Source organism: Poromitra crassiceps (assembly GCF_964638095.1).
Source record: "Poromitra crassiceps genome assembly, chromosome: 4".
NCBI lineage: Eukaryota > Metazoa > Chordata > Actinopteri > Beryciformes > Melamphaidae > Poromitra > Poromitra crassiceps.
The window spans coordinates 13,557,350-13,571,904 of record NC_139626.1 but is presented as its reverse complement, the minus strand read 5'-3'; the positions used below and the strand labels follow the sequence as shown (position 1 = coordinate 13,571,904).

Here is a 14,555-nt window from a genome sequence, read left to right as displayed (position 1 = left end):
GCTTCATGGCACAGTACAGAATCATTACATCACATTGCTTCATGGCACAGTACAGAATCATTACATCACATTGCTTCATGGCACAGTACAGAATCATTACATCCTAATGCTTCATGGCACAGTACAGAATCATTACATCACAATGCTTCATGGCACAGTACAGAATCAGGAAGAATCTGAAGCAGGAAGTGACATTTCACTTTGCCTCTCTATTGGTGGGGTAGGTAAAGTCTCCATTGTTGTGAATTGCATGCGTTTTTTGACCAATCATAGAGTAGCATGAGATAAACAGCCTCTGAGGTGCATTTCAATGCATTATGGCCCTGAACGCCTAGAGGCTACAGACAGAATACACTCTCCATGTCACCACTTAAAAGAGACTGACTGCCCTTTCCCTCCCCTGCCCTACAGGTGTCACTGTTGAAGCATTTTAAGAAGATCAATAATGAATTTTATTAAAAATATATATAAAATCTCCCTCCTCTTCTCAAAAATAGAGGAGCTACCTCCTCTGCCTCAATGAATAACCTCCCCTGCGTTGGTTGGGTTGAGAGGGAGAGTCGAGTTACACTCATACCAAGTTGAAATACTCATTTGCTTCGCTGAAGATGATTGGTTAAACGAGAACCACATCAATATTCCATGTGCAGTGTTTTTTTTTTTTTTACTTTCTCCCTGAGGGCCATACGCCAGCGTTTCAAAATAAAAGCTCTCAGACTCGTGTAATATTGACTTCATGACATTTTTCATGACCTTTCATCTTATTTTGAAGCAGTGGCGGCCAGGATTCAGCAGTGGCAGGCCCACCGCTACTAAATGTATATAGCGGAAACCCTGGAGTCTTTTTGCTTGCAATTAACATGATTTTAAACATATATTTATCTCCAATTCTAGCGAGTACCTTGTGTATTTTTCCCAAGTATAGTACCTCAAAGTACAGTACCTCAAAGGCACAGCTCAGTGTTTTTAACAGAATCTGTGCTTTATGTTTGTGTAAACTAGGAGGAGAGAGGAGGCTGGAGAGAGACGCTCTCGATATTTATCTGAAGATTCTGTAAGAAAATGCTTGAACAATGCAAGCTAATGAGATAGTGGACAGGAGTCATACTGTATGTGCTGTGACCTTGCTCTCTCCCTCTCCCCCCCTTTCTCTCTCTCTCCTTCTCTGTACAATAACTGTGTCCTAATTGCTTCATTTAGCTGTCAAACTTGTTTTCACGCAGCATAATTAGCTCCTGTTGGACAAGTCCAGTGTTGCCGTTGTCTCTCCCTTCTCCCTTTCAGCCCCTTCTTGTTGCTAATGAGTCACAGAATGCTGCGCGCTGTCAAAAGCACGCTGTCTGTTTCTGGCTGATTCATCTGTTGGGCGATCACAGGCCACTCGGTGTAGCTGTTGTTTTTGTAGATGTGAGTTTAGGCAACGCACTCAGTTTGAGTTGAACGCCGTTGTATCCCGACGAGTAACTAAATTAGTTAACTGACTTCGGACTTGGTTGATGTGTTAAAACTGAGACGTGGGGACAGATGACATGATGGGGACGTGGGGACAGATGACACAGAGGGGACGTGGGGACAGATGACACGGAGGGGACGTGGGGACAGATGACACGGAGGGGACGTGGGGACAGATGACATGATGGGGGACCTGGGGACAGATGACATTGAGGGGACGTGGGGACCGATGCCACGGAGGGGACAGGAGGACAGATGACACGGAGGGGGCATGGGGACAGATGACACGGAGGGGACGTGGGGACAGATGACACGGAGGGGACGGGAGGACAGATGACACGGAGGGGACGTGGGGACAGATGACACGGAGGGGACGTGGGGACAGATGACACGGAGGGGACCTGGGGACAGATGACATGATGCGGGACGTGGGGACCGATGCCACGGAGGGGACGTGAGGACAGATGACACGGAGGGGATGTGTGGACAAATGACACAGAGGGGACGTGGGGACAAAACAGATGACACGGAGGGGACGTGGGGACAGATTACATGATGGGGGAGGTGCGGACAGATGACATTGAGGGGACGTGAGGACAGATGACTAGGAGGGGACGTGGGGACTGATGCCATGGAGGGGATGTCACGTGGGGACATATGACACGGAGGAGACGTGGCGACAGATTACACAGAGGGGACATGGGGACAGATGACATTGTGGGGACAGATGACATGATGGGGACGTGGGGACAGATGACATTGTGGGGATGTGGGGACAGATGACATGATGGGGACGTGGGGACAGATGACACGGAGGGGGCATGGGGACAGATGACATTGTGGGTACATGGGAACAGATGACATTGTGGGGACAGATGAGACGGAGGGGACGTGGGGACAGATGACATTGAGGGGACGTGGGGACAGATGACATGGAGGGGACATGGGGACAGATGACATGGAGGGGACGTGGGGACAGATGACACGGAGGGGGCATGGGGACAGATGACATTGTGGGGACATGGGGACAGATGACATGATGGGGACGTGGGGACAGATGACATTGTGGGGACTTGGGGACAGATGACATGGTGGGGACGTGGGGACAGATGACATTGTGGGGACTTGGGGACAGATGACACGGAAGGGACGTGGGGACAGATGACATGGTAGGGACGTGGGGACAGATGACACGGAAGGGACGTGGGGACAGATGACATGGTGGGGACGTGGGGACAGGAATATGTATGTGTGTTGGAGAGAAAGAGTGAGATAGTGTGAGAGAAGAGAGAGAGAAATCTCATGCTCGCTCGCTCGCTCACACCCACACCTTTGCTGTTGCTGTATTCTGGCTCTCTGGTAGCTCATGCTGCAGCACTTCTCTCTGTCTGTCCTCAGACGAATCATCTTCCCTTCTTTCTTCCCATTCAACTCCTCTCTCCTCTCTTCTCTCCTCCTCTCTCATCTCCTCTCTTACCTCACCTCTCTCCTCTTCTCCTCTCTGCTCTCTCAACTCCTCGCCTCTTATCTCATCTCTCCTCTGCTCTCCTCCTCTGCTCTCCTCCTCTCCTCTCTCTCATCTTTCCTCTCCGCTCTCCTCCTCTCCTCTGTGGACAGCTGTCTTCTCCGGGGATAACGCCTCTCCGTCAAAAGTCGTTTTTATTCGTCTTTTCAGGAGGAAAGCCTGTTGAATTGAATTAGCTCAGACTTGGATTGTACTGATCAGGTTGTTTGTCACTTCTCTCCTTCATGTGGAGGTGTGGACTGCCAGCGGACTGCCAGACGCAAGCTTTTCAGTTATGGACTGTATGATTTTAAGATGGATTGAGGGGGATCTGTGACATAGATCCATCTTTGGTCTGAGGCAGCTCCGACAGACCAAAACAAAAAAATCACCTTCCCCCGTTGATCTTTCCTCACATGCTTGCTCTCCTGCCGTCATGTTGGCCAGGATCTTCATCCCTAAGAAGCATCGGGGGCGCTTCGACGAGGCGGTCTCCCAGAACCTGATGAACCGGATGTGTCGCAGCAAGAGCATCAGTGAGCCGCAGGTACAGTAGGACCATTATGAAATCCCATTGATTTAAAAAAAAAAAATCCCATTTTAATCTACATTTATGTGTTAGGATGTATGTACATATATATATATATATATATATATATATATATATATATATACTACTACTTTCAGAAAACGCTTCAATATACCTATATTGAAGCGTTTTCTGAAAATTGCGTTAAAATTTTTTTTATTTACCTTTAAAAAGTCATAAAAGTGATTCAAGTTTGTGAAGATTATCCTGCTGAACACAAATTACCACTCCCATAAACCTTTGTTAACCACACACCTTATTCTATGAATTTAAGTGAAAACCCCATTGACTTTGAAAACCCCATTGACTTTTCCTCTGGCAACATGCTACTTCCGGACTCGTTCCTGCAGGGCTCTATATGCATATGCAGTGGCATATATACAGCGATTGTTCTTGGTGGTGCTGTTGGTGTTCTGTCTTCTTTCCTATATAGTTGAAAATAAAATGATTGAAAGAAAGAAAACCAAGTTGTGAGGTAACGCAAGACCTAGCCCCCTCTCAAAACACCCTCGAAAAGGGAATTATTTCTCTAGGCCTATTTTACAATTATGAATTCATTTAGGTTAGTACAATAATTAGGTCTACTTTTGATTTAGATAGTTAGGCCTACTTTTATCAATTTCGGCCAAATTATTTAAAATTCTGCATTATTCTATGTTGTACATTGGACTGTACATGTAATTGGACTGTACATGTAATAATAATACTGAAGAGTGCCTTGTAACTTATTTAAAACAGAAATAATGTTTCATGTTTGTTAATTTGAGTATATATTTTAACTAAAACTGTCGGCTGTGTTTTTTATGTGTTTTTTATATGTGCATTGCTTTGCTGCTTGTTTTTTCGATTATTTTTTTGTAAAGCACCTTGAATTGCCTTTGTGTATGAAAGGTGCTATATAAATAAAATTTGACTTGACTTGACTTTTACAGTTGATTCCATTTTTATTACCAAATTCATGATTGCGTCTGTTTTTTTCTGCATTGCTGAAATCATATGGCCCTACGCAGGGCCGGATGCGGCGCAGCCGGAGCCAGGACCACCCTGACCGGCACCACGGCTCCAAGAGAGCCAGCTCCCTGCCCCGCCATGGAGGGGAACCCGGGGGGAGGGGGCCCCGCGACGGAGGGGAGCCCGGGGGGAGGGGATCCCGCGACGGAGGGGAGCGGGCCTTCCGGAAGTCCGTCTCTGGAATACCAGGACATCCAGCCGCCGGAGCTAATCAGAGGTTTGTATGTTGTTGTTTTTTGGTCGCTGTTTTTTGGTCGCTGTCAGGCGGAAACCTTGTATCTCCAAATTCAGATTTTTGGATTTAATGCCAAAAATAAGCTGTGAAAGTTTCAGGTACTGTGGACCGTTGAAAGATGTTATCAATGTTGTTAATCCTATTAGACTGTGTTAAGATGGGAGTGTTTTTTCTTCCTTGTGAAAGGTTTGCACCCGACAGCAACGAGACGCCAACTTTTCTTTGCACCCATTTGAGTGTCGATGGTTATGTTGAAAGTATTGTTTACTACAGTGTTTCTCAACATGGGGTCTGGGGACCACCTGGGGTCCTTGAGGGGGTTCTAAGCGGTCCCCAGCAGATTGAAGAATTGTTAAACTTCACCATTATTTTATTTACAGGAAGTTAACACAATTTAAGAATGTAGAAGAATGACAGTTTTTTTTCATAGTTTCACTGTTATCTGTGTACCTGCAATACAGACACTCATGGGATTCTGGACAAAATCATATTTAACAAAAAAAATCTGATTTGGCTCAGAGAGACAAAATCTCATCAAAATGGTGGGTTCGTGCCCTTATTGCGGACTCAATTAGGGCCCTTGATATGTGAAAGGTGCACTGCTTTACTACAGGTAGTCAACTCACAGCAGCATGTGCTGCGTCATGTGCAGTCAAGTCATGTTTTTGATGTTTGATCGGCTAGAAGCTCTGAGCCAGAGTTGAACTTGCTAACCAGTACACAGTGTGTTTGCAGACAGAGCCCACATCTCATCTCATTACATTACGTTACATTACATTACGTCATTTATTACATAAGGACACTTTTATCCAGAGCGACTCACAAATAGCACAAGTTGTCAACAGCATCTCTCTCCTCGACCCTCACACTCATGGTTTCCTGTCACTCAGTCACAAATACAGAACCGGCTGCTTAGAAAATGTCAAATCTGTGTTGATATATATATATACTGATGATAGGCCTACTTAAATATGTGTGTGTGTGTGTGTGTGTGTGTGTGTGTGTGTGTGTGTGTGTGTGTGTGTGTGTGTGTGTGTGTGTGTGTGTGTGTGTGTGTGTGTCTCTGTGTGTGTGTGTGTGTGTGTGTGTGTGTGTGTGTGTGTGTGTGTGTGTACACTGGATATCAAAAACATCTTCCACCCCATACAAGTTAGAAAGTGTTGGGCTTTATTTGCCATGTTGAAAAATAATACTGTTTTTGGCTTGTGTCTGAAACTGAAACTGCCATCTGTGTGTGTGTGTGTGTGTGTGTGTGTGTGTGTGTGTGTGTGTGTGTTTGTGTGTGTGTGTGTGTGTGTGTGTGTGTGTGTGTGTGTGTGTGTGTCTGTGTGTGTGTGGATAATTTAACTGCCATCTGTGTGTGTGTGTGTGTGTGTGTGTGTGTGTGTGTGTGTGTGTGTGTGTGTGTAGATCATTTAATCCTGCAGTGTTGTAGAGAGTCGCTCTAATCTCCACCCCCTCCCCCACTGATTACATGCTTGTCCAATTAATAATGCTGCAATGGCAGGGAAGGGGGGGGGGGGGGTGTACTACTGTACTCCCATTACAAGCTAGCAAACAAATCCAAAGCTCTGTCTTCATTATTATTAGACATTACTTTTTCAAATTCACAGTGTTGTTATGTTAAGTGTGATTATTTGTATCATCAGCAATGTTAATATCGTTTATCAGTATTGGCCAAAATGTTCATATTCGCCAACATTTTCATATTGGAGCTTACAGCTCTATCAGCCCAAGGCTTGTGCCACAAACAGCACCTTCTTTAGCTGCACCCTAAAAGCTGTCAGAGAAGTTGAAAACTTCAGCGATGGAGAGTTCCAAAATCGTTGTCTTGTTGTTGTTTTTTCAATATTTTATTTTGATTTTGTTTTTATAACAGTTTGCGAAGAAGACAAACAAGCTCAGATACTGGAAAATAATGAAAGAAAGAGAAAGAAAAAAAACATACATTCAACATTATAACATGGTGCTATCAGCCGCAGAAGGTGCCTATGGTCTTGCAAGAGACTGTGTGCATGGGAGGCCCCTACACAAGGGGCCCACGAGACTATATGCATGGGAGGCCCCTACACAAGGGGCCCACGAGACTATGTGCATGGGAGGCCCCTACACAAGAGACTATGTGCATGGGAGGCCCCTACACAAGAGACTATGTGCATGGGAGGCCCCTACACAAGAGACTATGCATGGGAGGCCCCTACACAAGGGGCCCACGAGACTATGTGCATGGGAGGCCCCTACACAAGAGACTATGTGCATGGGAGGCCCCTACACAAGAGACTATGTGCATGGGAGGCCCCTACACAAGAGACTATGTGCATGGGAGGCCCCTACACAAGAGACTATGTGCATGGGAGGCCCCTACACAAGAGACTATATGCATGGGAGGCCCCTACACAAGGGGCCCACGAGACTATGTGCATGGGAGGCCCCTACACAAGAGACTATGTGCATGGGATGCCCCTACACAAGAGACTATGTGCATGGGAGGCCCCTACACATGAGACTATGTGCATGGGAGGCCCCTACACAAGAGACTATGTGCATGGGAGGCCCCTACACAAGAGACTATGTGCATGGGAGGCCCCTACACAAGAGACTATGTGCATGGGAGGCCCCTACACAAGGGGCCCACGAGACACCAGCCGGGTGAGCCACCTGTCACCTCCAACCTCAGTCACTAGTCATTCTTAACCTCCTCAAAATAGGCCAAAAACGGGTCCCAGATAGTTGAGAACCTTTTAAGCGAGTCTGTTATCAGGGACCTGAGTCTCTCCATCTGTATAACAGAGATTGTGTCCATCAGCCACACCTGAAAAGAAGGTGAAGAGGAGGACTTCCATTCCTTCAGAATGAGTCTTTTGGCGACAGTTGTCCGCAGTGTCAGAGATTGTTGCACAGACAGCTGTAGGGAAGTTCAGAGAGGACTCAGAGCAGCCGAAGATCTAAATTGTTGTCTTGTTCACTGCTGTTTACATGGCAGCAGGGTTGCCTTGAGCCGTTTCCATGGCAACACGCTGTTTACATATGGCAGCGGGGTTGCCTTGAGCCGTTTCCATGGCAACGTGCCACGAATAGATGGCACAAGTCCTCTGCCTGATCTCACTGCCTGTGTGGGAATGAGAACGAGGCGTCACTACCACTACATGCCAATGGTGCCTGAGCTTTTTAAGTTCATTTATTGTTCTTTCTGTAATTCTTTTTTAAGCAGCTTCAGCCTAGAACTGTTTAAATAGCCCTATAATAAGAATGCAAAGTGTCTGTGAGTGAGTGAGTGAGTGAGTGAGTGAGTGAGTGAGTGAGTGAGAGAGTAAGCAGAAATTGTGTCCGGCCACAGCTATGCCATTTTACGTGCGATCGCGCATAATCTTTCAGGAAGTGTAAAGAGCACCCCTGCGGGTGACCTAACAGAGCCACATTTTTTAATTAAGTAATTAGGGCCGATTAAATCAGAATCGGAATCAGCTTTATTGGCCAAGTATGTAGACAGTGAATAAATAAAACAGCTCGCACACTGCATGGGCTCCAGTGGAAAGATTTATTGCACCGTTGGTGGTAACATTGGTGGTGTCATCATCACCACCGACCCCCATCCTCATCATCCTGGTTACCTGTCGTCACTCTGGCCCATCTACCCACTACTCCTTCGCCGGTAGGTTAGAATAGCTTAGGTTAGGCGATAGATTAGCTACAGCCTAACTATAGGCTGTAGACCTGTTATAGTGTTCAGGCTAAAATCAGACTAGAGCAGAATACGACAGGCCAGACTAGGCTGTAGATTAGCTAGATTCCCTGTGTCATAGTTAGTTCTGGTTAATGTCTAGAGTAGTCAGATTCTCTGATCTCCCCCCCCCCTCTCTTTCTCTTTCCCCCTTCCACTGCTCCTTCCCCACCTCCCCCTTCCTGTTCTCTCCTCTCCCACATTTCCCATTCCCTCCCCACCTCCTCCCTTTCCATGCTCTCTCCTCCCCCACATCCCCCCGCTCTCCCCCTCCCTTCTCCTGCTCTCTCCTCTTTCTCCCCTCCCCTGCTCCTTCCCCTCCTCCTCTCCTCCCCAACTTTCCCCATTCCCTGCCACTTCCTGCTCTCTCCTCTCTCACATTCCCCCTGCTCTCCCTCCCCTGCACCCTCCCCAACTCCTCCCCTTCCTGTCCTCTCCTCCCCCACAACTCCCCCACTATTCTAAAGCATGGCACCCATTATACTCCAAAGCATGGCACCCATTCTATCCCCTCCCACTATTCCGCCACTATTCTAAAGCATGGCACTCATTCTACCCTAAAGCGTGGCACCCATAAGCTCTATATGTGAATATGTGTTTATTTGGCAAAGGGATTCACTACTAAAGGCTTGCAGTAAATTAAGTTAAGCATAGTTTGGTCGCAAAGAAATCAACATGATATGTCCGTTTGTAAAATGTGTGTCTATATTTCTCTATCATATGATTGTTTGATGTGTTATTATTACTACTGTAATTTGTTACTGTTGTGTCAGCTAGCCCTCCTTTCCCTGTTCACCATATAGTCTCTCATACTCCCCCTGCTCTCCTTCCCCACCTCCTCCCGTTCCCTACCCCCCCCCCCCCCACTATTCTAAGCATGGCATCCATTCTATTTTAAAGCATGGCACCTAGGGGTGCACCGATCACGCTTTTTGCCACCGATCACCGATTGCCGATCGCCTATGGGAAATATCTGCCCAACCGATCATCGACCGATCACCGATCACCGATATATAAACTCCTCAAAGAAAGTTTGGAAACGTTATTTAAGACGATTATTTCTCCCCTTTAATAATACCAATTGGCATTGTATTTTATATCGTTGGAAAGCCTGATTAGTGATAGGGCTTTTTTTTATAAAAAAAATAAAAAATAAAAAAATAAAATAATAATAATAATAATATATAAAAATATCGGCAATCAGCCGATCGCATATTTGAGGTCAAAATCGGCCGATACAGATTGCTTGCCGATCGATCTGTGCACGCCTAATGGCACCCATTCTCTTTCTTTCCCCCTTCCCCTGCAACTTTCCCCACTCCTCTCCTTCTCCGTTCTCTCCTCCCCCACATTTCCCATTCTCTCCCCACCTCCTCCCTCTCCCTGCTCTCTCCTCCCCCACACCCCCCCACTCTCCCTTCCCCCTCTCCTGCTCTCTGCTCTTTCCCCCTTCCCCTGCTCCTTCCCCACCTCCTATACTCCCCAACATTTCCCATTCCCTCCCCACCTCATCACTCTCTCACATTCTCCCTGCTCTCCCTCCCTTCTCCTGCTCTCTCCTCCGCTCTATCCTATATTTCTATATTTTCTATATTTCTCTATCAATTGTTCAATGTGTTATCATTATTCTGTAATTTGCTACTGTTGTGTCAGCTAGAATTAGCTAGACATATTTTCTGTGAAGCCCTCTGGGACATGCTTGTGAATTAGGGCTATACAAATAAACTTGACTTGGCTTAACGTTCATCAGTCTGATGAAGAGCAGTCTGCTCGAAACGTTACGTTGGTGGTAAGACATGGATGTCGACTGCTCACTTGTTGGTGGAGGCATATACGCGGTGCGGTCGTTCTAGTATGCAATAAGTGTGACGTGGAGTGACCGTTATTTGTATACCTATGTACAGACTAAGTAAATGTAAACCACAATGGATTGTAAACAAGGCTATAAGTCAGATATTGTTAGTCAGATATTTTTTATAATATATTTATTGTCATTTCCTTATGAAACATACAGTAACAATACAACTGTCAAACACCATAGGCAATATACACACACTCACACAGTCAACTTGCACCGATTTAAGACAAAATACAAATAAAATTAAACAAAAACACTTCCCCACATTGCTCACAATCTTCAACCTTCCCCTCTCTCTCTCTCTTTCTCTATCTCTCTCTGTCTCTTTCCCCCTTCCTCTCTCTCTCAGGGTGGTTCGTGTCTACCGGGGGAAGAAGACCTTCGGCTTCACGCTGAGAGGCCACGCCCCCGTCTGCATCGACGCCGTCATGTCAGGTACTGTCTCTCTGTAGATGAAAAACGGTAGAGCCTGCACACTTACTCCATGCCGTATCATTTATTGAGACACAAGAATGGACATTTATCTGAGCTCTTTTGCTATAGCCTCGCACCTGTATACGTGATGTGCGTATCATTTTTCCCTTTTCAAACTGTCTCTCTATAGACCCTTTTCACAGCACCCGTTTTGTGTCTCAAGGCAGGCTAAACACAGGTGTAAACAATAACATTAATGATGGTTTCCATTATATAATTCACCCCACAGGGGTGCTCTTTACATGTGATCACATGTAAAATGGCATATCTGTGCCCGGACACAATTTCTGCTCACTCACACACACTTGGGCAGATGTCCTGACCTAAGCACTTTGATGTTTTGTTCATTTCCAGTATTGAACTTCATGTCAATCTTTATGAAACTCCTCAGTCAGAGAGACAGAGATGCTGTGATGTTTCTGTCCATTAACCCATTGATACCTGATGCAGCATTTGTGTGCGTATCCCTTTAAGACCGCGAACTGCGTTAACGCGGTTCGTGGTCTTAGAGGGATACGCACACAAATGAGGGATATACACACAAATGCTGCAGCAGGTATCAATGGGTTAAAACTCCTCAGTCAGAGAGACAGAGATGCTGTGACGTTTCTGTCCATGGACTTTGCCAGACTGCTCCGTGTGTCGGCGCAGAGATGGGGAGGCGTGTGTGGTATGTGTGTGTGTGTGTGTGTGTGTGTGTGTGTGTGAGCGTGTGTGTGCGTGTGTGACGATGATGCCGATGCTCCCGCCCACCACCATCTCTGTTGGAGCTGGACTGACTCAGTGGAGATGGCGGGGGTGGGATATCATGTCTCTCATCGTGAGGGCAACAGAGATCCTACAAAGTGAATGTGCCGAGACAAGCCCATACTACATTATCACATGAAGAGCTTGTTATACAATAGCCCAAACGTCAGGTAAAAGACACAACATGTCTTTCTATTTAGGGGGGTTATTCAGACTGACATATGAGGTAGATGTCAGGTAAAAGACACAACATGTCTTTCTATTTAGGGAGATATTCAGACTGACAGATGAGTTAGACGTCAGGTAAAAGACACAACATGTCTTTCTATTTATGGGGATACTCCGACTGATGAGGTAGATGAGAGGTAGATCGATCGATCGATCTATCTATCTATCTATATAAATTTGGCAATGTGGACTCTGTTTGTTTCAAGAATTTTGGCCGGCCACAGCTATGCCGTTTTACATGCGATCGGGCTGAAACTTTCAGGAAGTGTAAAGAGCACCCGTGCGGTTGACGGAGCCGGATCTTTTAAATTGGGGCAGATTAATTGCCCTAAGGCTGATTGCCCTAAGGCTGAGGCTATAGTTCAGTGATGATGTCGTCAGTGATGTCATCAGTGATGATGTCATCAGTGACAATGTCATCAGTGATGATGTCATCAGTGATGTCATCAGTCTTTGGCTATATAAGTGATGGGAGTATTCACCTTATGTTCCAACACAGGGGTCAGCCAGTTACTTGTTACTTGTGTTTACACTTCCTGTGACAGTACAGTACTAGTGACCAGGTAAAAGCAAAACAGACAGTGTTTTGAACAGGAAGTCATAACACAACTGGGTCAAGTGGGCGGGGCTACATAAGGTGAATAAGAGGGAGACGATGGCTTCCACCCCTGGGCTGTGCGGGTGACCTGACGGAGCCAGATTTTTTAATTAAGTGATTGCCCTAGTATTCTGATATTTGCTGTGAAGAACAATCTTCATCTATACAGTGATATGACCTAGTTATCAAGGCCAAAATGTCTACCTGCCTAAATCATATTGAACACCAGACAACATTCTCAAAACAAATCAAGTTCTGGAAAAAGTATGTAACATTTTAATTGAAAATGTGTAGGAACCCTGCTTTATGTTGTTGTTTGGAAATATGCTGTCTACTGTTTTGTCAGTGTATATACAACGTGGTTCTGGAGTTTTCCTCTTTCCCAGCCTCTCGCCTGCCTGTTCCCTGCAACTTGTTAGTAAAGTCTGTTTGTCTGTCTCCTCTCAGATAGCCCTGCTGAGGACTGTGGGCTGAAACCAGGTGATCGCATCCTTTTCCTCAACGGACTGGACATGAGGTCTGCATTTAAATGATAATACTGCTGTTGTTCAACCAGCATTGTATCATTACAATGTAGTATATATATATATATATATATATATATATATATATATATATATATATATACCGGTGTATATATATATACACACACAGATGAACAATATTTACCGTCCCTCCATGTTGCCTGCACCGAGAGCTCCCTGTTCGTATATGTATATATATAATTATTATTATTTTCAAAATAATTTTTCCCCAATCCTTCGGAACATCAAAAACAAAAACCAACTCTGGAAAAAGAAAAAACATACACATATCAACATTCCAACATTCCAATGTAGAGCTACCAACCACATACGGTGCTTATGTGCTTGTAATAGATGTGTATAGAATCCCACGCAAAGAGTCCCTGAGAAATTAGCTGGGCGAGTTACCCGTCGCCTCTAACCTCATCCAAGTGGGCCAGAAATGGCCCCCAAATAGTTGAAAATTTGTTAAGCGAGTTGGTCCTCAGGAACCTGAGTCTCTCCATTCTCACTCTTCTCACTCCAGGCACGGTAGTTTCTGTCTGACCGTGAGGACCAAAAAGAGTGATTAAAACAAATTGGTGTATAAACAGAAACATCTGGTATATTCAAAACGCTCCTAACCTGGCCTAGGATTCTGACAGGTTTTCACAACAAAACTCAAATTTGCCAAAGCCCCAGGCCTCTCTAACTTAGAAAACAACATGGCTGGCAGGGAGGAGTTTGCAATAGAGCTGGCCTCCATTTTTAGCCACGGGGGCACCGAGAATTAGATTGCCAGGAGTCGCTTGCTGCCAAAACATTAAAGCCCTAACATTAGCAGCCCAATAGTAGTGCCTAAACACTGCAAGGCCAGCCCTCCTTCAGATTTTGGTTTTTGCAAGTGAATTTTCAAAATCCTATCGTTCTTATAAATCTAAATGTAGGACAAAATTATGGAGTCCAGCTCTTTGAAGAAAGATGTGAGAAAAATGGGAAGGTTTTGATGTGAGGGTTAGGGTTATAATTTATAATTTATAATAGAGGAACCTGGGAAGTGAAACATCTTAACTGAGTTTATACGGAATGAAAATGGAGCATAAATGAGCTCTAAGTGTAAAGGGCTGGGCTAGATAAAGTCGAGCGCAAGGCAGACCTCCACAGATTGTGCGCAAGCTCCGCGCAAGCACCGAGGTATTTATGCTCAGTGCTGCAGCCAAGTGATTGTCATGTTACATTGTACGGTGATAATTGAGAAAGTGACAATGAAAAGCCATTATGTGCAGTACTGCAGTTTCACTCTGAAACGACCGTGTATCAGTATATGAATCACCAAACTTGTTTTTACTGAATGTAAAAAGGTGTTTCAGTTCTCAGCCCTGGTAGCTTACTTTGTGCTTCTTCATCTCTCTCAACACAGCACATTTACTTGAAACGACAAAAAATGAACAGTTGCAAATGAAAGTTTGACCACATGGGTCAAGACATGTGATCAAAACACTCGACTTACTTATTTCATTACTGTCTCTCTTGCAAAGCGTGGTACACACTGGGAGCGTGCGCTGGAACAGGCCCGACACGACCTGCGCGATGACATCATATTTGGCGGGTGTGCTCGCGCCTGGCTCACTACAG

The 14,555-nt window shown here is 45.4% G+C and overlaps 1 protein-coding gene across 1 annotated transcript in view; it reads left to right on the top strand.

The window, feature by feature from the left end:
- Positions 1 to 14,555, top strand: part of grid2ipb (glutamate receptor, ionotropic, delta 2 (Grid2) interacting protein, b) — a gene marked incomplete at both ends in the record, with an annotated part of 65,376 nt that overhangs the window by 5,762 nt on the left and 45,059 nt on the right. Inside the window, 4 exons of the mRNA XM_083635770.1 lie at positions 3,404 to 3,503; positions 4,556 to 4,773; positions 10,720 to 10,805; positions 12,865 to 12,934. Of these exons, the coding sequence (XP_083491896.1) occupies positions 3,404 to 3,503; positions 4,556 to 4,773; positions 10,720 to 10,805; positions 12,865 to 12,934 (474 nt within the window). The remainder of the gene's footprint in view (positions 1 to 3,403; positions 3,504 to 4,555; positions 4,774 to 10,719; positions 10,806 to 12,864; positions 12,935 to 14,555) is intronic.